We start from the raw sequence: 21,613 nt of genomic DNA, 5'->3' as shown, positions 1-21,613 counted from the left end.
CAAAGAAAAAGAAAATCTTTCAGTATCTGATTTTAGTCAAATAAAATATAGGTGATACATTCCTTTAAAGTAATAAAACACATTGTAGAGAATGCCTATCCTACAGACTATTTCTGAGAAGATTGGAAACATCAGTTGTTTCAAAATATTAAAGGGGTTTTCCAGGGACAAAAGAAAACCCTGAATAAAGAAAATGTAATTATATATAAATCCCTAAATATATTTAATGATCAAATCACTATTTTTTGTGTTTCGGAAGTTCATCACTATAAAATGGCTCTCACCTTGTAACATTGACAGACACCTATCCTAGAATGTTAGGATAGGAGCCTGTGAGCATGTGCAGTAGAAGCTCCGCCCTTCTTCATATATAGGATAATGTGCTCCAGAATACTACTGGAGATACCAAGGGTGCTTAAGTAATAAAAGGCTGCTCACACTGCTGCCCACCCTGTCATTCTAATTTAATGCTGGAGATATGAGGAGTGCTGAGGTAAGAAGAGGCTCCTCACACTGCTGTCCACCCTGTCTATCTGATCTAATACTGGAGACACCAGGGGTGCTGAGGTAAGAAGAGGCTGCTCACACTGCTGTCCACCCTGTCCATCTGATCTAATACTGGAGATACCAGCAGTGCTGAGGTAAGAGGAGGCTGCTCACACTACTGTCCACTCTGTCTATCTGATGTAATACTGGAGATACCAAGAGTGCTGAGGTAAGGAGAGGCCGCTCACACTGCTGTCAACCATGCCATGTAATACTGGAGATACCAATAGTGCTCACGCTGTGTATCTGATGTAATACTGGAGATACCAAAAATGCTGAGGTAAGAAGAGGCTGCTCACACTGCTGTCCACCCTGTCTATCTGACCTAATGCTGGAGATACCAGGGGTGTTGAGGTAAGAAGAGGCTGCTCACACAGCTGTCCATCTTGTCTATCTGTTTTAATACTGGACATAACAAGAGTGCTGAGGTAAGAAGAGGCTGCTCACACTGCTGTCCACCATGTCCATCTGATCTAATAGTGGATATACCAGGGGTGTTGAGGTAAGAAGAAGCTGCTCACACTGCTGTCCACCATGTCCATCTGATCTAATAGTGGATATACCAGGGGTGTTGAGGTAAGAAGAAGCTGCTCACACTGCTGTCCACCATGTCCATCTGATCTAATAGTGGATATACCAGGGGTGTTGAGGTAAGAAGAAGCTGCTCACACTGCTGTCCACCATGTCCATCTGATCTAATAGTGGATATACCAGGGGTGTTGAGGTAAGAAGAAGCTGCTCACACTGCTGTCCACCCTGTCTATCTGATGTAATACTGGAGATAACAGGAGTGCTGAGGTAAGAAGAGGCTGCTCACACGGCTGTGTGCCTTGTCTTTCTGAAAAACAAAATAAGTACTGTATTTGTAGGTCACATACCATGACAGGTTTCTGTCAGTTTTATAAGGTGACTGCCAGTTTAATTCTCAAGTGATTACTTCTCGATACCAAATTATTGTGATTTGCTAATTAAACCCTTCACCCTCGGGTGATTTTCCATTTTTTTCTTTTTGTTTGTTTTTTCCTCTTCGTCATATACAGCCATATGAAGGTTTGATTTTTTGTGAGACAAGTTGTAATTTTGAATGACATAATTCATTTTATCATGCGATGCTCTGGAAAGAGGAAAAAATTCAAGCACGTTGAAATTGCAAAAAAAAGTGCAATTCCACAATTTGTTTTTTTTTAATTACTTTATTTACTATATGTTAAAACTAACCTGGCAATATGATTCTCCAGGCAATACGAGTACGCAGATAACAAAAATGTATAGGTTATTCTTTATTTAAATAATGTAAAAAAAAAATCAGAAATTTGTAGGAAAAAATGTTTGCTTTTGTCCCCATTTTCCGAGACCCATATATTAAAAAAGTCTAAGTTTAGTTCTCCACTGTTAAGGCAATTAAAGGTTTCTAAAAAAAAAATACTCATATCACCCAGCCAGAAGGGCTAAGCAAAAAGAGGTGAATGTACTTTCCTCCACTCTCCAGTCCAGAAAATCCCAGCAATTGTCAGAGATTGATGGTCACTCTTGAATGAAGATTAGACATTTCTTGCTTCCAACTTCCACCCGAGCTGTCACCCAAGTGTCCTTCAGGTTTGAAAGTCTAGGTTTAATTCTCCACTGAAAGGGCAACCCAAGGTTTATTAAAAAATATATATATATTCTCATATCACCCAGACAGAAGGACTAGGCAAATAGAGGTGAATGTACTCCAATGAGTAAAAGTGATGTGGTGCAATATGACATCATTTACCAGTGGGATGTTGAAAAAATGTTGTCGAAAATATTAGCCCTGATTTTTTATGAACATATTATGTTAAATGAAAGTAAAACTTTAACACAGAATAAGCCCTTATAAACTTTAATAGCTTTATTGTAAATGTCATCCATTTATTCGACAGGTGTGCCAAACTAAAGTGATGAAATTAAATCCTACAGTGTCCCAATATGCTTGGTATCCATGCAAAGCAGCCCAAGATGCCATGAACTTCTGGTTGAAGGTTAGTCAATTTAATCAAACTCATGATATAATAAATTCTGCATGTACTGTATTTTATGAGAACTTTTTTACTTAGATAGATGGGTATAGTAAGAAAAAAATAAAAGAAGCTTTCCCATGTCAGGAATTATTTCTCTCGGTGTTTATTCACTTCATAGAAGCAAGATTTATAAGTCTTAGTTGTATTCGATCAGGCAACCCCTTTAAATACACTCTGCCTTTTCCTTAATGTTTACTCCCTATCTGTGGTTACCAAAAAGAAATTCCCAATATGGTTTTGTACTTAGATGAGAGAAAGCCCTTAGAAGAAATTAAAATGGGACCCTTTTTGGGTGTGATTAAAGAGAAATGAAATATGCCCAAAAAATTGAGCTACATACCTTGTAAAAATCCCTGCGTACCCCTGATTCAGCTGCTTTTTCCGTTTTGCGCTGCTTCGCTCCATTACAGAAATATTCTCATTTTGTTTCTTTTGGAGTGCAATATGTGAAATCTCTGCTTGCAATTAAACTGGGGGTTTCTTCTGAGTTTTCTCTGAGGCCATGTGCTTTCACCCCTTTTAGATGCTGCCAATCAAGGCTTGGCAGGGTCTGAGATTGATAGATCAGCTGCCGATCTATGATTGCCAGCTTCTGGAAGGGAAAGTTCACACATTCCAGAAAAGACTTGGAAGAAACACCCTATTAATTTGCAAGCAGAGATTTCACATACAGTACTCCAAATGCATAAAATGTGAATATTTTTGCAGTGGAACCATACAAAGGGAAGCAAAAAAAGAGAGGCAGAATCAGGGGAGCTCAGGGATATTTACAAGGTATTTAGCTAATTTAAAAAAAAAATGATAGGTCTTCTTTAAGTTGTCTTAGTTTCCTCGCACCTTGTGTAACTGTCAACAATCCTGAATTTGCTTAGAGAGACCTTAAAACCTGATGAAAGAGAGGTGGGGTTGAAGCAAACTTCACCTGTTAGTGGGCATTCCTTGTAGGGGACGTAAATGTCCCAGTTTAAGCATTTTAATTTAAAATGTTAATTAAATGTTTAGAATAAAGATTCACTACCAACCAATTCAACAAATAAGTGAAGGAAATCTAAAGTTTTCTTATAGAAGCCATCAGATGACTCACTCTAAGGGCTCATGCTCGCGACCAATTTTCTCATATGAGTGGTATCCGTGGCTTTCACAAATAGCACCCATACCCATGATATTCTATGGGGCTTTACACATGTCCCATTTTTTCCTCGGGCCAACTGAGTGTCAGATCAAAATCAGCAATGTAAGTCTATGGGTCCGTGAAAAAAATTGGACTTCATTTGGATGACAACCGAATGTGGTCCAATTTTCGTGAACTGTTAGAAAGAAGAGGGTCGAGAAACTTTTTTTCTCTCCACATCTGAGACAAACTGATGCCTCTCAGATCAAAGTCTAATCAGAATAATCATGTAAAGTAACTTGGCACACACGTGATCGGATGCTATTGTGATTTAATAAAGAGAGTACATACAAACGTTTCGGTCATAGACCTTCTTCAATGTACCTCTCTCAGAGATAATGTCTGTTAGAATGATTGAGGAGAATAGACCCCTTGTAGTATCTAGTGGTGGTAATTTAAGCGCTATACCGTAACACAGGCACTAGGAGGTTCCTGTCACGGACGCGGTGTCCACCGCTTGTCCTTGGTGTCAAGGTGACACCAAGGACAAGCGGTGGACACCGCGTCCGTGACAGGAACCTCCTAGTGCCTGTGTTACGGTATAGCGCTTAAATTACCACCACTAGATACTACAAGGGGTCTATTCTCCTCAATCATTCTAACAGACATTATCTCTGAGAGAGGTACATTGAAGAAGGTCTATGACCGAAACGTTTGTATGTACTCTCTTTATTAAATCACAATAGCATCCGATCACGTGTGTGCCAAGTTACTTTACAAGATTATATGGTTTGGGCACCTACTTGCGCACCACCCACAATAGTAGTGCCTACGGTTACTTCTAATCAGAATAATCAGACCATTTTTCTCACATGTGAAGTCAGTCTTGTGACCCTTCCTCAAATAAAACAGAAAAATCCATTCAAGCTATGAACTTGAAACTTATTTAAAGCCTTGAAATCCTTTAAGAAGTGTCTCAACTTGAAATACCATTTATTACTCTTTGTTTCATTTTCCAAATTTTTTTTTCAGAGCCTTTTCACTCTTTTGTTTTTCTAAATGGCCTTCAGCTTGATCTCCAGCTTTGCCGACTTGATAGATGAATGATCTGTAGGAAGATGGATCTTGTGCAAGCCTAGATAGGTCCATCATTGCCTTCTCCACTATTATCTTGATAGTATCAAGCCATCGAGTTGCTGGTCTTCCTATTCGTCTTGTTCCTTCTATTCTTCTGACCATGATGTCCTTCTCCACTGATTGCTCTCCTCGTATGATGTGTCCAAAGTTGGCAAGTCGTAGCTTGGTGATTCTTGATTCAAGTTACATGTCTGGCTTGATGTGTTCCAAGATTGATTGGTTTGTTCTTCTTGCTATCCATGGCATTTTTTATTCACTTGGGTGTTTGGTTTGGTCGTTTTGTGGCTTTAGTTAATAAAAGTTACGTTTTATTTTTTCCACAATTATTTTTCCACTTTTGCTTTGTTATATATCCATGGTATCGATAACATCCTTCTCCAGCACCACATTTTGAAGACGTAGATTCTTCTTCTGTCTTGTTTCTTTATTGTCTAGGTTTGGCATCCATATGTTACCACTAGTGTTGAGCATTCCGATGCTGCAAGTATCGGGTATCGGCCGATACTTGCTGTATCGGAATTTCCGATACCGAGATCCGATATTTTTGTGATATCGGGTATCGGTATCGAAACAACATTAATGTAAAAATGTGTAAAAGAAAGAATTAAAATAAAAAATATCGCTATACTCACCTCTCCGACGCAGCCGGGACTTCAGCGAGGGAACCGGCAGCGTTGTTTGTTTAAAATTCGCGCTTTTACATGGTTACGTGAATTCCCGGCTTGTGATTGGTCAGCGCGGCCATGTTGCTGGGACGCGGACCAATCACAGCAAGCCGTGACGAAAATACGTCACGGCTTGCTGTGATTGGTCCCCGTCCCGGCAACATGGCCGCCATTAACCAATCACAAGCCGTGACGTCACGGGAGGCTGGACACGCGCTCATTTTAAAAAGGGCGCGTGTCCAGCCTCCCGTGACGTCACGGCTTGTGATTGGTTGCGTCGCGGTCAACCAATCACAAGCCGGGAGGCTGGACACGCGCCCATTTCAAAATGAGCGCGTCCAGCCTCCCGGCTTGTGATTGGTTGACCGCGGCGCAACCAATCACAAGCCGTGACGTCACGGGAGGCTGGACACGCGCCCATTTTAAAATGAGCGCGTCCAGCCTCCCGGCTTGTGATTGGTTGACCGCGGCGCAACCAATCACAAGCCGTGACGTCACGGGAGGCTGGACACGCGCCCATTTTAAAATGAGCGCGTCCAGCCTCCCGGCTTGTGATTGGTTGACCGCGGCGCAACCAATCACAAGCCGCGACGTCACGGGAGGCTGGACACGCGCCCATTTTAAAATGAGCGCGTGTCCAGCCTCCCGTGACGTCACGGCTTGTGATTGGTCAGGGCGGCCATATTGCCGGGACGCGGACCAATCACAGCAAGCCGTGACGTAATTTCGTCACGGCTTGCTGTGATTGGTCCGCGTCCCGGCAACATGGCCGACCTGACCAATCACAAGCCGGGAATTCACGTAACCAAGTAATAGCGCGAATTTTAAACAAACAACGCTGCCGGTTCCCTCGCTGAAGTCCCGGCTGCGTCGGAGAGGTGAGTATAGCGATATTTTTTATTTTAATTCTTTCTTTTACACATTTATATGGTTCCCAGGGCCTGAAGGAGAGTTTCCTCTCCTTCAGACCCTGGGAACCATCAGGGATACCGTCCGATACATGAGTCCCATTGACTTGTATTGGTATCCGGTATCGGTATCGGATTGGATCCGATATTTTGCCGGTATCGGCCGATACTTTCCGATACCGATACTTTCAAGTATCGGACGGTATCGCTCAACACTAGTTACCACAGAAAAGACCAAACAAACTATTATTGATGAGCAATTAAGCCAAATTATTATAATATTATCTAAAAGGATTAGTCTAAACATGACTAATGGTTTGAACAGCAAAGTGCATGTAAAAACAAGCAACGTTGCTATTTCCTTCTTCCTATCTTCTCCTTTTGTAACAATTCCATTGTTTAATGCTCAGTGTCTACAGTATGTTCCTGGCCATCGATCCAGTTTAGCAGCAGTGATTGAGCATGAACAATGCTCTTTTTGCCTCCACAGTCAAATTTTGTTTTTAGATTTGCAGTTTTCTCTTCCCTTCTTCTAAGATAAGGGCTTATTTATTGCAGGAAAGGTAGTAGAATTTAATGACATCCATTTTACCATATAATGTACTGAAAAAAAACTTAAAATATCCAAATGGAATGAAATGGTTTAAAAATACAATTCCGCTATTGTACTTTGGGTTTTGTTTGTACATCATTCATTGTATGGTAAGCATGTTGCAAGGCTCGATAAAGGATTGATATTGACTTGTAAGGCTACTTTCACACTAGCATCGTGCACTGCACGTCGCAATGCGTCGTTGTGGAGAAAAAACGCATCCTGTAAAGTTGTCTGCAGGATGCGTTTTTCCCCATAGACTAACATTGCCGACGCATTGCGACGCACTGCCACATGTCACAACCGTCGTGCGACGGTTGCATCACGTTTTGGCACACCACCGCCACAAAAAATGTTACATGTAACTTTTTTGTGCATCGGGACCGCCATTTTCGACCGCGCATGCGCGGACGAAACTCTGCCCCCTCCTCCCCATACCTTACAATGAAGCAGCGGAAGCATCTTAAGACTGCTTTCGCTGCCAATGTCGGGCATTTTCTTCACAGTATGCGTCGGTACGTTCGGCCGACGCAGCGCGACGGCCCCGTACCGATGCTAGTGTGAAAGCAGCCTAAGATTGCTAGTTCCAATAGGTTTCTCTAGAGTTCAAGTCCTCTTCCTCTCTAAAGAGACAATTTGCATAATTAATTTCTCAGAGGAGCATTCATGACGTTTAAGTCTCCTCATACTTTAATGCCAGACCTGACTTGTCACTCTCCACAATGAGAAACCTTTCCCCTTAGAACACATTCTTAGCCTCTCAGCTAGTCAAAGTAGATCTCATACTTTTCACTTATGAGGGGCAATACCCAGAAACACCGTGTCTTAAAATTGGAATTCTGGTTTGGCTTTTATCCTAAGTCATATTGCAAGGCTCGTTAAAAGGTCAATATTGACTTGTAGGATTGCTGCTTCCAATAGGTGACTCTAGAGTTCAATTCTTCTTTGTCTCTGAAGAGACATTTTGCATATTATATGGTAAAAAATGACTTGGCAAAATGATTCACCATGTCAGTATGATTATGATATTGATCATACATAAAAATATGTTCATTTAAGTAATGAAAAAAAAATCAAAATTAAAAAAAAAATGATTTGTTACCATTACCATTATCAAAAGAGCTCTACTAGAGATTACTTTTTGTGTGGCTAGCTGACAGTTTTAATTTTAACAAGTTTGAGTACCCACAGCTCTTTGATTGCTTTTATTGCATTTTTTCAGGGAGATGTGGTGACCGGAAAAAAAGCACACAATACCATATGGGTTAATTAATTTTATGTTCGGAAAGACTGGACTTCAGATTTCAGATGTGGTGATCTCAAATATGTTTATGTTTTTTACTTTTTACATTTCTTTAATCTTAATTGAAGGAAGGGGGAACAATTCCAATTTTTGTATTTTTTCTAAAAAAATGTTTTTGCTTTTGTAATTTTTAGTGCCCCTAGAGAACTTGTAACTGAAATCATCTGATTGTGCATATACAATATACTATAATCCTGCTGTGTTACAGTATATGGTTTAAATTCCAGACTTCAATGAAGCTCAGCCTCTGGCTCAGCTTCACATGAATACCAAGATTATAGAAACATGGTCCTTCAAGAGCATTGTAACCCAAGGTTGTGCCACGATTGTGTTGTGGCTGGGCAATGGTACCCAGTACATCTGTCCCATTTCAATGCCGATGTCAGACATTGACAGTGTCATCTAAATGGCTAACAGCTACAATCTGAGCTTAGCTTCCTCCACATCCCCGGCAAACAGGAAGTTGGGAGGCAGGGGAACGGTGAGCTCCTGAAGAGGAAACATGAGAACAATCCTCAAAGTAATAGTTATTTTGTTACATAAAAGTAGTTTTGCATTTTTTTTTACAGGCACATTTTTCTCAATACGTGGTGGTCGCTGCAGTTGTTGTGCACCTGGTGACAGATGGGACATCTTATAGTTATCAAAAGCCGGAGACGATCAGTGTTCACCTGATTGATGTCAAGGAGCAAATGCATGATCTTGGTAAAATATTTATTTTGTTAGTGAAATTTCAAAGTGTTCAGTATGGCCGTGCCCATTATTATTATTTTTATCATTATACCCAATTTGCAATCTCTTTGGTATTTTTGGAACACTTAGAGGATATTTAGTGGTCTTTTAAGTGTTATTGATACAAAAGCAGTGCAAACTCTACTTTTCGTAGACTTCTCTATGTTCTCAATCTTCAGGCATCTCAATGGTACAGTAGTCATCCTGATAATACTGGAAGGCAGGAGGGTAGATGCCTATAACTGCACCATAGAGATGACTGAGATGGAAGACAGTGAAAACTGCACAAAAAAAAGAGAGAATACGAAACTGCAAGTCCTAGCACTGGATTTTCTACAAGGTAAGGGTTTGCAGACTTTTTTGCTAAGAATGCTTAGGCTATGACCTGCGATGATGGTTAAGGCTATGTTCACGTCACGCTTTATTTACTCCTAAGTGTCTAAATCGGGGCTTATGTCTAAAGCCAAGAAAATCTGGATTCGGATCTTTCCAAATAAAGAAAATAAGTATGCAAATACAAGGATCATATAATAAATTGATTTTTATTTAATATATAACAAACCATAAACAATGCTAAAAACAATTAAAAAGCCCATCTATATAAGACCAAACCAAACCATCCATAATGAGGTTGTGTTAATCCATCGTTAACCAAAAATAGGTGTAAGATATTTAAAACACTGAGGTAAAGTATTTAATAAGCATTCAAGAAGTCCCTCTATTCATACATAGAACTAATACAATTTATAATGCCAGATAAGATTTCAGTAGAGCCCACCATATTGCAGAAAGAACTAAATGCAGAAAATGTTATCCAAGCACGTTCGCTCATCACTAGTGGGGACCACTTAGAACTTCTCCTATGCTGCCCAATGATTTCTATGTAGACCCAAGGGCTTCACTCTTAAACACAATGGAGCCACTCACAGCTGAATAAAACGTGATGTGACTATAGGTTAATGGTGCAACACAGTGTACAATGAAAGTGAATTAATGGTAATTTTTACCTTTCACCCTACGGCAGGTGTTCATATTATTAGCTGTCGTAACAATCCTTTGGTGGTTCCTGTGAGGCACGATCTCAGTCAGCCTTTTTACCATAGTAAGGCCGTCCTCATAAGCTTTTCTTCAAATTTGGTGGCCATATCGGGAGTGGCTTTGAGGTCTTTTCATGATTTTGACCCAATCAAAATTAGCAGCTGCCAAAGAGGAGAGATTTACAGTGCATCTGAGCAGAGGTGAGTGGGTTATCAACTTTAATTTATCTTTGCCAATGAAATTTGCTAACGGGTTATTATAAAATATGAAGATTTATGACCCTCTATTTACTAATGTCATAATATTTTAATTTACATTGTAGCCTGAAGGCCCCCATAAACATTAGTAGTGTTGAGCATTCCGATACTGCAAATATCGGGTATCGGCCGATATTCGCTGAATCGGAATTCCGATACCGAGTTCCGATATTTTTGTGATATCGGAATCGGAAGTTCATATAAGTTCCCAGTCATCTTCGGCGTGTGCGGTGCGTATGGTTCCCAGGGTCTGGAGGAGAGGAGACTCTCCTTCAGGCCCTGGGATCCATATTCATGTAAAAAATAAAGAATAAAAATAAAAAATATGGATATACTCACCCCTCCGACGGCCCCTGGCTCTCAGCGGTGCAACCGGCAGCCTCCGTTCCTAAGAATGCAGTGAGTGTAGGACCTGCGATGATGTTGCGGTTTTGTGATTGGTCGCGTGACCGGCGCGTGACTGTGATATCATCGCAGGTCCTTCACTCACTGCATTCTTAGGAACGGAGGCAGACGCTTGCACCACTGAGGTCCAGGGTCCGTCGGAGGGGTGAGTATATCCATATTTTTTTTTTTATTATTCTTTATTTTTTACATGAATATGGATCCCAGGGCCTGAAGGAGAGTTTCCTCTCCTTCAGACCCTGGGAACCATCCAGGATCGCTTCCGATATTTGTGTCCCATTGACTTGTATTGGTATCGGACATCGGTATCGGCAATATGCGATATTTTTTGGATATCGGCCGATCCAATCCGATACCGATACTTTTGAATATCGGAAGGTATCGCTCAACACTAAACATTAGATGGCTGTAAGCTGAACATTGCTTTGGCCAATCGTTTGGCTGATGGACATCTTGGTCAGCTCCCTCATACACAGGAGTCTTTGATCAGCTGAGCGCTCCTGTGTTTTCTATGAGAAAGCCGTCAACAGATATATCTGCCAATGACTTATCTCAAGAAATTGGCAGTTCGAGATTGGGAATGCCTGATCAATATCTCCCTCAATAATCAGTTGGCCGGTCCCCCCATAGACCTTAAAGTGTCGGCTGGACCTGTCGTTATTGGAGACAGATGCCGACATTAGTCTAGTGTGTGTAGGGTGCTTTACTCCACTCAAAATCTGGAAAATACACGAGGAACTGCAGTTAAATCTAATATTACACACCACACATGCCACGTAGATTTTCACAAACTTAAATATGTAGTTATTGGGTGTTGGCCTCTTTAGAGCTTTCTTGCATGAAGAAATTACATTTCAGTTTCCAGGACCCATAGGAGTAGGATGTAAGTGACTTAGCATGTTGGGGTTAATTGTAACGTGACCTAAATTTTCAGTGAACTCTTTACTTTACACATATTGATGTTTCCAGTTATTCATGTACTGTAAGATACTCTTTTCACAATTTTCCATGTGGTTCCTCACTATGAAGTCATCCTTGTGGTACACCTCTCATTACCCTAAAAGGGGATCTCTCACTAGATTTCACAATGCAAAAAAAAAATATCATTAGATATTTTGAGGCTGATGCGTTGATTTTTGAAATTTCTGGCTTGATTTTAAATTGGCCATTGGCTTTAGGATTTAGCTCAATTTATGTAATACTTATTTCAATATCAGTAGGTGAAACAGTAAAACAGCCTCATCAGGTGTAATAAATCTCTTTAAAATAAGTCCTGAATGAGTAGCAAGTTCTCCCTGTCAACTCACTTAATCATATTTTCAAACAGCCTGGTGAGTAAATTAAAACTTAACTTTTAATCTCTATTCAAAATATGTACAATATCCTATACTTAAAATGAACACCTCTGTATTCCCATATAACACATATTGACTAAAAAGCCACAGAGGTGGACACCACAGCTGTGAAGAAATCCAGACTCATTAAACTCCACACATTTAGCTCAAATGGCAGTGGTCATATCATAAATGTAAATGTATGAGAGGTTTTCTTCTGATGACTTTTCCATGAAGGACATATTTGTATAGGAGTCTATGAACAGTAGAACAATGTACCACAACTCCAGAGTCTGCTAAATCTTTCTGAAGATCTTTTGCAGTCAAGCAGAGGTTCTGATTTGCCTCTATAGCAATTCTATGAAAAGCTCTCACTGAAATTTTGCTTGATCTTCCAGAACTTATCTTGACCTTCACTGTTCCTTCTAACTGCCATTTCTTAATTACATTTTGAACTGAGGAAAGGGCAACTTTAAAACTCTTTGCTATCTTCTTATAGTCTTCTCCTGCTTTGTGGGCCTCCATCATTTTCGTTTTCAGAGTGCTAGGCAGCTGCTAAGAAGAACCCATGGCTGCTGTTTTTCGGCACAAGGTTAGAGGAGGCCAGATTTTATAAAGCTGGGAAATTTGCATCACCTGGCCTTTCTCAATGATGATAGTGAACAAGCCATAACCCTAACAGGCTAATATAGGTCTGAAACCTTGGTCAAAGTTATCTGAGCACACAAATCTGCAAGGGTGCCCAAACCTTTTGCATTGTCCCATTTTCCTCTTTGTAATTTTTAAAGTGTAAAAAATGACAATATATCCTTTTTTTTCCTAAAATACAAAGGAAATGTGTCATCTTTAGCTTTATGCCATTCAGAGATCATTTCATCTTCAAAATGCTTAACTGCTCACAATAACAGTAATTTTCATCAGGGGGTGCCCAAATTTTTCATGCTATGGTAAATATGTATATATATACTGTATATATCTTGTAAGGCTCATTCGCTTTCTGGCAGCACTTCGGGTATACACAAGAACCATTTTCTTTTTTTTTAAAAAGTGAGGTTTAGTAATGACCCCTTCAGGACTTGGAGACATTCCATTTTTCGTTTCTGTTGTTTCCTTCCCTTATTCTAAGAGCCATAACTTTTTTACATTTTCGTCCACAAAAATGTTGCTAGTGTCACCATTTTTCGAGACCCGTAGCATTTCTCATGTTTCAGGATATAGTGTTAAATAAAAGTTTAATTTTTTTGCACCCTGAGCTGATGTTTTTACTGATACTATTTTGGGGTTAAATATGATGTTTTGATCGCCTTTTATTGCAATATTGCAGCAGACAAAAATACATAATTTTGGCCTTTTAATTTTTTTTTCATTACACCATTTAATGATCAGATTAATTTATTATAGAGTTTTGGAAATCAGAGTTTTATTACCATAGTTATATCAAATGTGTATGTTTTTTTAAATGTTTAATTTTTAATAGGGCAAAAGGGGGGTGATTTGAACTTAGTGTTCTTTTAATTTTTTTCATAATTTATAAAACTTTTTTATTTCAATTTTTCCTGTATTTAGTAGTCCTCTTAGGAGACTTGAAGCTGGTGTTGACAGGAGAATCATAATGACAGGCACAGGGGTTATCAGCAGACCTCCGGCTGATATGACAACCCATCGGTGCCCCATGATTACACCGATGAGAGCATGGAACAAAGTACCTTCCTGTTAGTGCATGTTAAATCCCGCTGTCAGACACTGACAGCAGGATTTATAATGCTAACAACCGTGGGCAGAGCAGAGCTCCATCCGCGACTGTATAACGCACATGATGGCTGCCGAGAAAGATGTGGACTCGGTGTGCAACCCTGCATGAAAGGCAGGGACACGACATATGACATGAGTCATATGTCATGTAGGGGTTAATAGTCAAAAACCTTTCCAGTATTCAAACCATAGTAACAAAGGAAAACAAACACAGTCCCTTCTCTGGGTCTCTCACCCTTTCAGTGACACAGGACCTGCTCCTTTCTCCATTGGATTACCAGCCAGACTGACTGCCTCTCCACCACCACACACTGATGAGTCAATTTAGCAGTCTTTTATAGGAGCTTCAAAAGCTTGATTAGAGGTATGTGAGCAACCATTCCCACCCAGGCTCTTTGGCTGCTCCTAAATCCTGGACCCAAAAGCCTGTCCAATAAAAAAAACTCTCAGTAACCTTCTGTTAGTGGAGACTTCATTTTGGGACCTACATCACCAAGGCCAGCCACCTCAGTGAAACATATCTTCCCAGATTTTACCACCTGCCTACCAGCAATATTTTAAAATTAGAAAGTATACAAAGGCAAGAGGTTTATAGAGGGTTTCTTGTGGAGAAGAAGTAACAGTATATATATGGACACTGGTACACCTGATGTACGGAGAATATTTTTGTTACTATTCTGCAATGAAATATAACTTTTGATATATTTGATTGTAAAATATTGTTTTCACATGTTATCTAGAATCATCAGTGTTGCTAGATGAGGGAATTCCATTCACAAGGATATGACTTTCATAATAAATTACAGTATTTTTGTTAGTGGTTTGCCATATTTTTCAGTTGTAGACCCTTTTTAATAAATTTATAAGCACGCTTATCCATGTTGTCGCTGTGTTCTGTACTTTGTTTCTTAAAAAATGTACATATGGCCTGTCCTTTGAAAACAATTTCCTCAATGAAAATTCATCCAAGTCCTTGGCAGGTTTTCAGAGAATGAGTTCAATTCTTACAGTCGCTAGTGTTCTCTTCCATACCAGACAAGGATATTATCATGTCAGGAATTTCACGATTTCAAGGTTTGAATTTGGATATCAGCTAGTTCTAAATATTAAATATATTCTCATTATAAAACCAGTTTAAGTTGCTTGTTAAGGGAGAGGATCCATCCATAACTGCAATAGCTGTGCGAACATGAGCTCCACGCACCTCATTGCTTTAAAGCCCACCTATATGGACATTCCATGTAGAAACACACTCCCCTCAACCTCACGTTTAAGGGGTTTCGGACAATGAACAAATATATGTAATCAGGTTTCAAATAGTAAGTTATATAATTTACTAATATGGTTGAGGTAGAGCATGTTTCTCGATAATTTGCAGCATGACCGGAAGCAGTGTGTGAAAGTGGGTCAGTTGATTGTTAATTCCAATAGTTAAGCTAGCCCCTTCTCTGTCACAGACAATACATAGACGGAGAAAGGGCATGCCTAAGCATTTAAATTAACCTGTTTATTACTGTGCCATCTTTCTGTCTCCTGGACCAGGCAAATTTTTGTATATTCGCTTTTTAACAGCTTTAAAAAAAAATTACATTCTAATAATTTTCCACTCATTTTTTTCACATTGTGTGGGGCATAATTTTTAAGTCATTTTTCTATTCCTGAAATAGGGGAAAAAATGTAAGAAAAAATAGTAAATACAGTACTTGTACATTTTTTATATTTTTTATATTTTTTATGACCACAAAGAACTGCTAAAAAACAAAAAGTGTTCCTCTTTCCACAGAAATATTATTTTTTATATTGGACATTTTTTATGGGGATGGGGCTATAAACCAATTAGAACTGGCGGAGTGTTTTGTTTTTTATTTCACACATTGTGTGTGTCCCCATAAGGTCTTGAATGACTCTTAGTGTGTATTTTTAATACATTCTTTTTATTGCTGATTTCCTCTGTAACTGAGGCTGGTATATTAGTCCTAGTTACATGGCAAATGCATCCTTCTGGCTCTAAGGCAGAGCTGACAGGGTCTTCTAGGAGTCAGCAGTTTCTGCGCCCTTCCTACACCCAGCCATCACATGATCGCTGGGTCCAGAGGAGGAAGCACTATCAGTGATTACTAATCTGTATATACAATGCTTGTTCAGAGATATGTATGGGATGGTAAGGAAAGCAGAGAAGGCAATAAGCCATGTTTACCTTTACTATGGGGAGTCCTGCTATTTTTGATAGCTGGTTCCCTACCTCTCCAGTTGCATTGACATTTTAGAATATCAGGGCTTTCAAAGCCATAGTTTAAAAGCCATAACTTATATTTTATTGTCAATTAATTAGTCCAGTATGGGGGATAGGGAAGTTATAGTATGACATTGAGCCATGCTTTAGTCATGGCAGGCACTATCTTCCACAAAGTATTTTCCAGAGCTTCATCCTGTGTTGAGAAGCCTCTAGTTGACCAGTTGCCATAACTTCCTTCCACCGATAACTACTAAAGCATATGGTGCTGAACCCATCATCATAATAGAGGCACTATATCTTGACTATATCTTGAACGTCTATTAGTGCACGATGACTGCCTTTTTGCAATATCTTAAAAATACTCATTCTTTCACATGTAATCTGGAGAAAAGCATAGTCTTGTTGCCAACAGAATAGATGATAAATGTATGATTGATGGGAACACAGCTGCTGAGCTCCGCTTTGATCCCAAGAACATTCCCTTGAGTGAAGAGAGTTGTGGTGAGCATGTGTGACCACTGTTCCATTCACTCCAGTCTACAGGACTGGTGGTCACACATGCTTACTACTGCTTCAATCATGCTTGGGACATATAACCCTTTGTTCTCGGAATTAGTGGCTGTACCAGCAGCTGAGCTCCCAATCATAATACATTTATCATCTGTCCTTTGTATAGGTGATAAATGTCATCCATGCAAAAGCCCATTATAAAATGACTTTATTTCTACACTTTCCAGGTTGTTCCACCATGTTCCTTCTATCATGTTTAAAAATGAGTTTATAACTCAGGGGCAGATGTTACATTATCTGCCTGTCCAGCAACTTTAGCATGTCTGGAGGGCAGAAGCCCGCCACTGAAGCATTCACATGAAACCGGCAAGGCTTTTACTCATGGCCGTTCAGCTGCCACAGCTAGTTTTTTTTATGTATTTCCCATTTATTTGGCTGCGCTTTGCAAATGCTGTGTTTTTCCTACAAATGTTATTTTTGTTGGAAATTATTCTTTCATACACCAGTAAATAAGGACAGCAATGGCTTGATTTGGAGTCAGTTAGCACAAGATTGTGTATTTTAAAACCTGCCTGTAGTTTGTTTTGCAAAGGATATGCTATCATTTCCTTTCTAGATTTTAAAACTTAACAACTACTAAATGCTTCTAAAAAAATTAAAATGAAATAAAGAACCAAATTAATACAAAACATATGACCCTATATTAGATTCTAGAAAAGTGAGGGTAAAAAATAAATAGGCCAAAATTATACATGGTTTGTCACCAACTTCCAGAGTCTTCAATAGAGATTAGTGGATCGATTCGTGGAGGATCGAGTTTGAGTCAAATTTCCTGAAATTCTCAGTTTCACGCAAATTTGAACATCTTTAGATTCGATTCATGGTGCACAAAGAAGAAAACCCTTGCCTGCCACCATTTGCCGCTGCACTGAAACATCAGATACAAGGCAAACATAACTTTGCACTGCCACACAGACCTCCCAGCTATGCCCTGCAGCTATGACATCTTATGGATTATCATACCCTGTACAGTGGTGGTCAGTACCGGGGCCACCATAGATTAATGATTCCCAGTGGGGCACAGTTTGTATGGCAGAGTGATTTTCCATCTACAGAGTGTCATGTCAGACGCTGTTCAGACCAGGTAGTTCGACAGACAGCGGTAATTCCGCTTTTGACCACTATGCGCTCATTGGCGTCGGCTAGATTTTATCTAGCTGGTCCAGGGTTAAATTACCTGGTGCTCGGATTGGAAGCTGGGCCATGCCCACTGCCTTTAAATAGTTCTCCTGAACATTGGGCGTCGCCGATTATAGCTTCTGTCTTGTGCATGTTATCTCGGTCTGGAGTGGTAAGCTAGTAGTTGGAGTATCGTTGCTGGTGGTGTATTTCCCTTTGTCTTATTTACTCCTTCCTATATTTGTATTTATTTTGCCCTGTGCATTTATATTGTATTCCTGAGTGACTGCGGCGTGGTGTATATTTTCCGTTACCCTTGTCTGTGCTAACTGTGGGTATTGGTGTATTATCTCTTCACTGGGTGGTGGATTCAGCCTAGGGTTGAAACAGGAGACAGGGAGAGGGTGGAGACCTAGACATGCACACCATCAGTGTAAACTCTAGGTAGAGGGTCAGTCAGGATTTCCCTAGTCTGAGGAAAATTGCAGGGGCCCGGGTTATTAGCTCTTGCCCACCTAGACGTCCCGTGATACAGAGTTACTAGATAAGTCTTCTCTCTTCTATAGAGTATAAGCATTATGGTCAGTGAGGTATGGGGTCATCTCTCTCCTGTAGATTGTAAGCTCTTGTGGTCAATGGGGTCCACTCTCTCCTGTAGAGTGTAGTTCTTATGATCAGTGGGGTCCTCTCTCTCTCCTATAGAGTGTAAACTCTTGTGGTCAACAGGGTCCTCTCTCTCCTGTAAAGTGTAAGCTCTTATTGTCAGCGGTGTCCTCTCCTGTAGAGTGTAAGCTCTTATGGTCAGTGGGGTCCTCTGTCTCCTGTAGAGTGTAAGCTCTTATAGTCAGTGGGGTCCTCTCTCTCTCCTGTAGAGTGTAAGCTCTTATGGTCAGTGGGGTTCTCTCTCTCTCCTGTAGAGTGTAAGCTCGTATGATCAGCGGGATCCTCTCTCTCCTGTGTAGTGTAATAATAATAATAATAATCTTTATCTTTATATAGAGCTAACATATTCCACAGTGCTTTACAGTTTTGCACACATTATCATCACTGTCCCCAATGGGGCTCACAATCTAAATTCCCTATCAGTATGTCTTTGGAATGTGGGAGGAAACCTGAGTGCTCGGAGGAAACCCACACAAACACGGGAAGAACATACAAACTCCTTGCAGATGTTGTCCTTGGGATTTGAACCCGGGACTCCAGCACTGCAAGGCTGCAATGCTAACCACTGAGCCACCGTGCTACATGTAAGCTCTTATGGTCAGTGGGGTCCTCTCTCTGTCTTGTGGAGTATATGCTTTTATGGTTAGTGGGGTCCTCTCCTGTGGAGTGTAAGCTCTTATAGTTAGTGGAGTCCTCTCTCTCTCCTGTAGAGTGTAAGGTCTTACGGTCAGTGGGGCCCCTCTCTGTCCTGTAGAGTGTAAGCTCTTATGGTTAGTGGGGTCCTCTCTCTCCAGTAGAGTATAAATAATTAGAACGGAGCCACATATGAGTCCTGAAGCGGACAGAAAAAACTCCACCACAATACATATATAATCTGACAAAGGAGTTTACACAACTGCCATTTAAAGTATAAAATATATTAATATGTATTTGATTACCATCATAAAATACAAAGGGTACATATATTTAATAGCAAAACAGGTATTATTCAAATAACTATGTGAAGAACCAATACAGGTAACAGGCACCACATAGCACACCAAAAGTAAAAGACTGGAGGTCACAGGTTCAATATCAAGTGTTTAAGAAGTATGTATGTCCAACAAATCCTATAGACCTTCTACCAACAATGAGTCAAAAACCATATATATGACTGGACCTCACCCATATTCAGTCGTGGTGTGTATGCAGCAGCACCAGCCCCTACGCGCGTTTCGCGTGGGCTTCTTCGGGGGGCTGTACTGCGTGTGTCATTAACAAGGTTTTTATAAGGCCATCGCACCTGAGATAAATCGCCGGACTTAATAAACGGCGCATGCGCCAGTGACGTCGGCGCCGGAAAGCAGCATCACCGCTCGGCAGTCCGAGCAGGGCGAGAAGCCAGGGAGCCATAACCATGGCAACCCTGACTCTCACGCCCGACCCAATGGACGCCGGCGGCGATGCACCGTCACTACAACGTCACGGTCATGCGCACAAGTCCCAGCAAGGAGGAACCTAAGAGCGGGGGTAGGTAATTACAAACAGCGTATTCGAAGGGTTATAAAGTGCAGAGTGCTGTGCAAGGGAAAAGGATATGGAAAAAACCCACATGTCTGGCGCATTACCTGTCAAAAACAAATCGTACAGGCATAAAAATATACAAATAATTAATAACATCAAAATACAGTGTTCAGTAACATCATCAGAAGTGATAGCAAAAATCCATATGTACAACATATCTCAAATGTGAATATATAGAAGAATAATTCTTGCAGTATTCATTCAGGCTGTGAATAAGGAATGTGAATCCCAATTTCGGTCCCTCCTATTAGGGTGCGATGAACGTCAATAACAATGGTATTTCCATCATATGTAACTAGGGATAAAGTAAAATAACAAGAACAATAAATATAATATAAAAACACACGAGGACATTAAAATCTAAGTCCAGAGACTAAATACTATTAAATTAGAGGAAGGAGGCAAAACTATTCTGCTCATTAAGTCCAAATGGGGCCATAGTGTTGGCCCCAGGTGCGATGGCCTTATAAAAACCTTGTTAATGACACACGCAGTACAGCCCCCCGAAGAAGCCCACGCGAAATGCGCGTAGGGGCTGGTGCTGCTGCATACACACCACGACTGAATATGGGTGAGGTCCAGTCATATATATGGTTTTTGACTCATTGTTGGTAGAAGGTCCATAGGATTTGTTGGACATACATACTTCTTAAACACTTGATATTGAACCTGTGACCTCCAGTCTTTTACTTTTGGTGTGCTATGTGGTGCCTGTTACCTGTATTGGTTCTTCACATAGTTATTTGAATAATACCTGTTTTGCTATTAAATATATGTACCCTTTGTATTTTATGATGGTAATCAAATAAATATTAATATATTTTATACTTTAAATGGCAGTTGTGTAAACTCCTTTGTCAGATTATATATCTCTCCAGTAGAGTGTAAGCTCTTGTTGTCAATGGTGTCCTCTGTCTCCTGTAGAGTATAAGCTCTTATGGTCTGCAGGGTCTTCTCTCTCCAGTAGAGTGTAAGCTCTTATGGTCAGTTGGGTTCTCTCTCTGTCCTGTAGAGTGTAAGCTCTTATGGTCAGTGAGGTCCTCTCTCTCCTGTTAAGTAGAAGCTCTTATGGTCTTCAGGGTCCTCTCTCTCCAGTACAGTGTAACCTCTTATGGTCAGTGGGGTCCTCTCTCTCCTGTAAAGTGTAAGCTCTTATGGTCAGTGGAATCCTCTCTGTTCTGTAGAGTATAAGCTTTTATGGTCTGCAGGGTCCTCTCTTTCCTGTAGAGTGTAAGCTCTTATGGTCAGTGGGGTCCTCTCTCTCCAGTAAAGTGTAAGCTCTTATGGTCAGTGGGGTCCTCTCTCTCCAGTAGAGTGTAAGCTCTTATGGTCTGCAGGGTCCTCTCCTGTAGAGTGTAAGTGTCATGATCCAGGTTGGGATTTGTGTTCTGCTTTCCTTCCCCCTGGCCTGGTCACGTGGGGGTTAACCTTCTCTGCCTCTCTCTGGTATGGGGGTGGGTATTTCTAGGCACTGCCGCCAATAGTTCATGTCAGTGATAGTTTCGGTCTTCGGATAAAGCAGCTGACCCAGTGCACCTAGTGTGTGTCCTCTGCTTCCTGACTACCCATGTTAGTGTTTGCCCCATTCCCAATCTCCTACCTAGCGTGTGTCCATGTGCCTGTTCCACTCAGTGTATGTC

General features: G+C 40.6%; 1 protein-coding gene across 2 annotated transcripts in view; it reads left to right on the top strand.

The window, feature by feature from the left end:
- PAPPA (pappalysin 1) overlaps nt 1-21,613 on the top strand; it is a 421,200-nt gene that overhangs the window by 271,037 nt on the left and 128,550 nt on the right. For both annotated transcript variants that reach the window (XM_077283454.1, XM_077283453.1), the window contains exons 11-13: nt 2,451-2,549; nt 8,874-9,009; nt 10,061-10,274. In XM_077283454.1, the coding sequence (XP_077139569.1) occupies nt 2,451-2,549; nt 8,874-9,009; nt 10,061-10,274 (449 nt within the window). The remainder of the gene's footprint in view (nt 1-2,450; nt 2,550-8,873; nt 9,010-10,060; nt 10,275-21,613) is intronic.

Source organism: Ranitomeya variabilis, chromosome 2 (genome assembly GCF_051348905.1).
Source record: "Ranitomeya variabilis isolate aRanVar5 chromosome 2, aRanVar5.hap1, whole genome shotgun sequence".
Taxonomy (NCBI): Eukaryota; Metazoa; Chordata; class Amphibia; order Anura; family Dendrobatidae; genus Ranitomeya; species Ranitomeya variabilis.
Note: the sequence above shows the minus strand (reverse complement) of the source record. Positions and strands in the feature narration are given on the sequence as shown.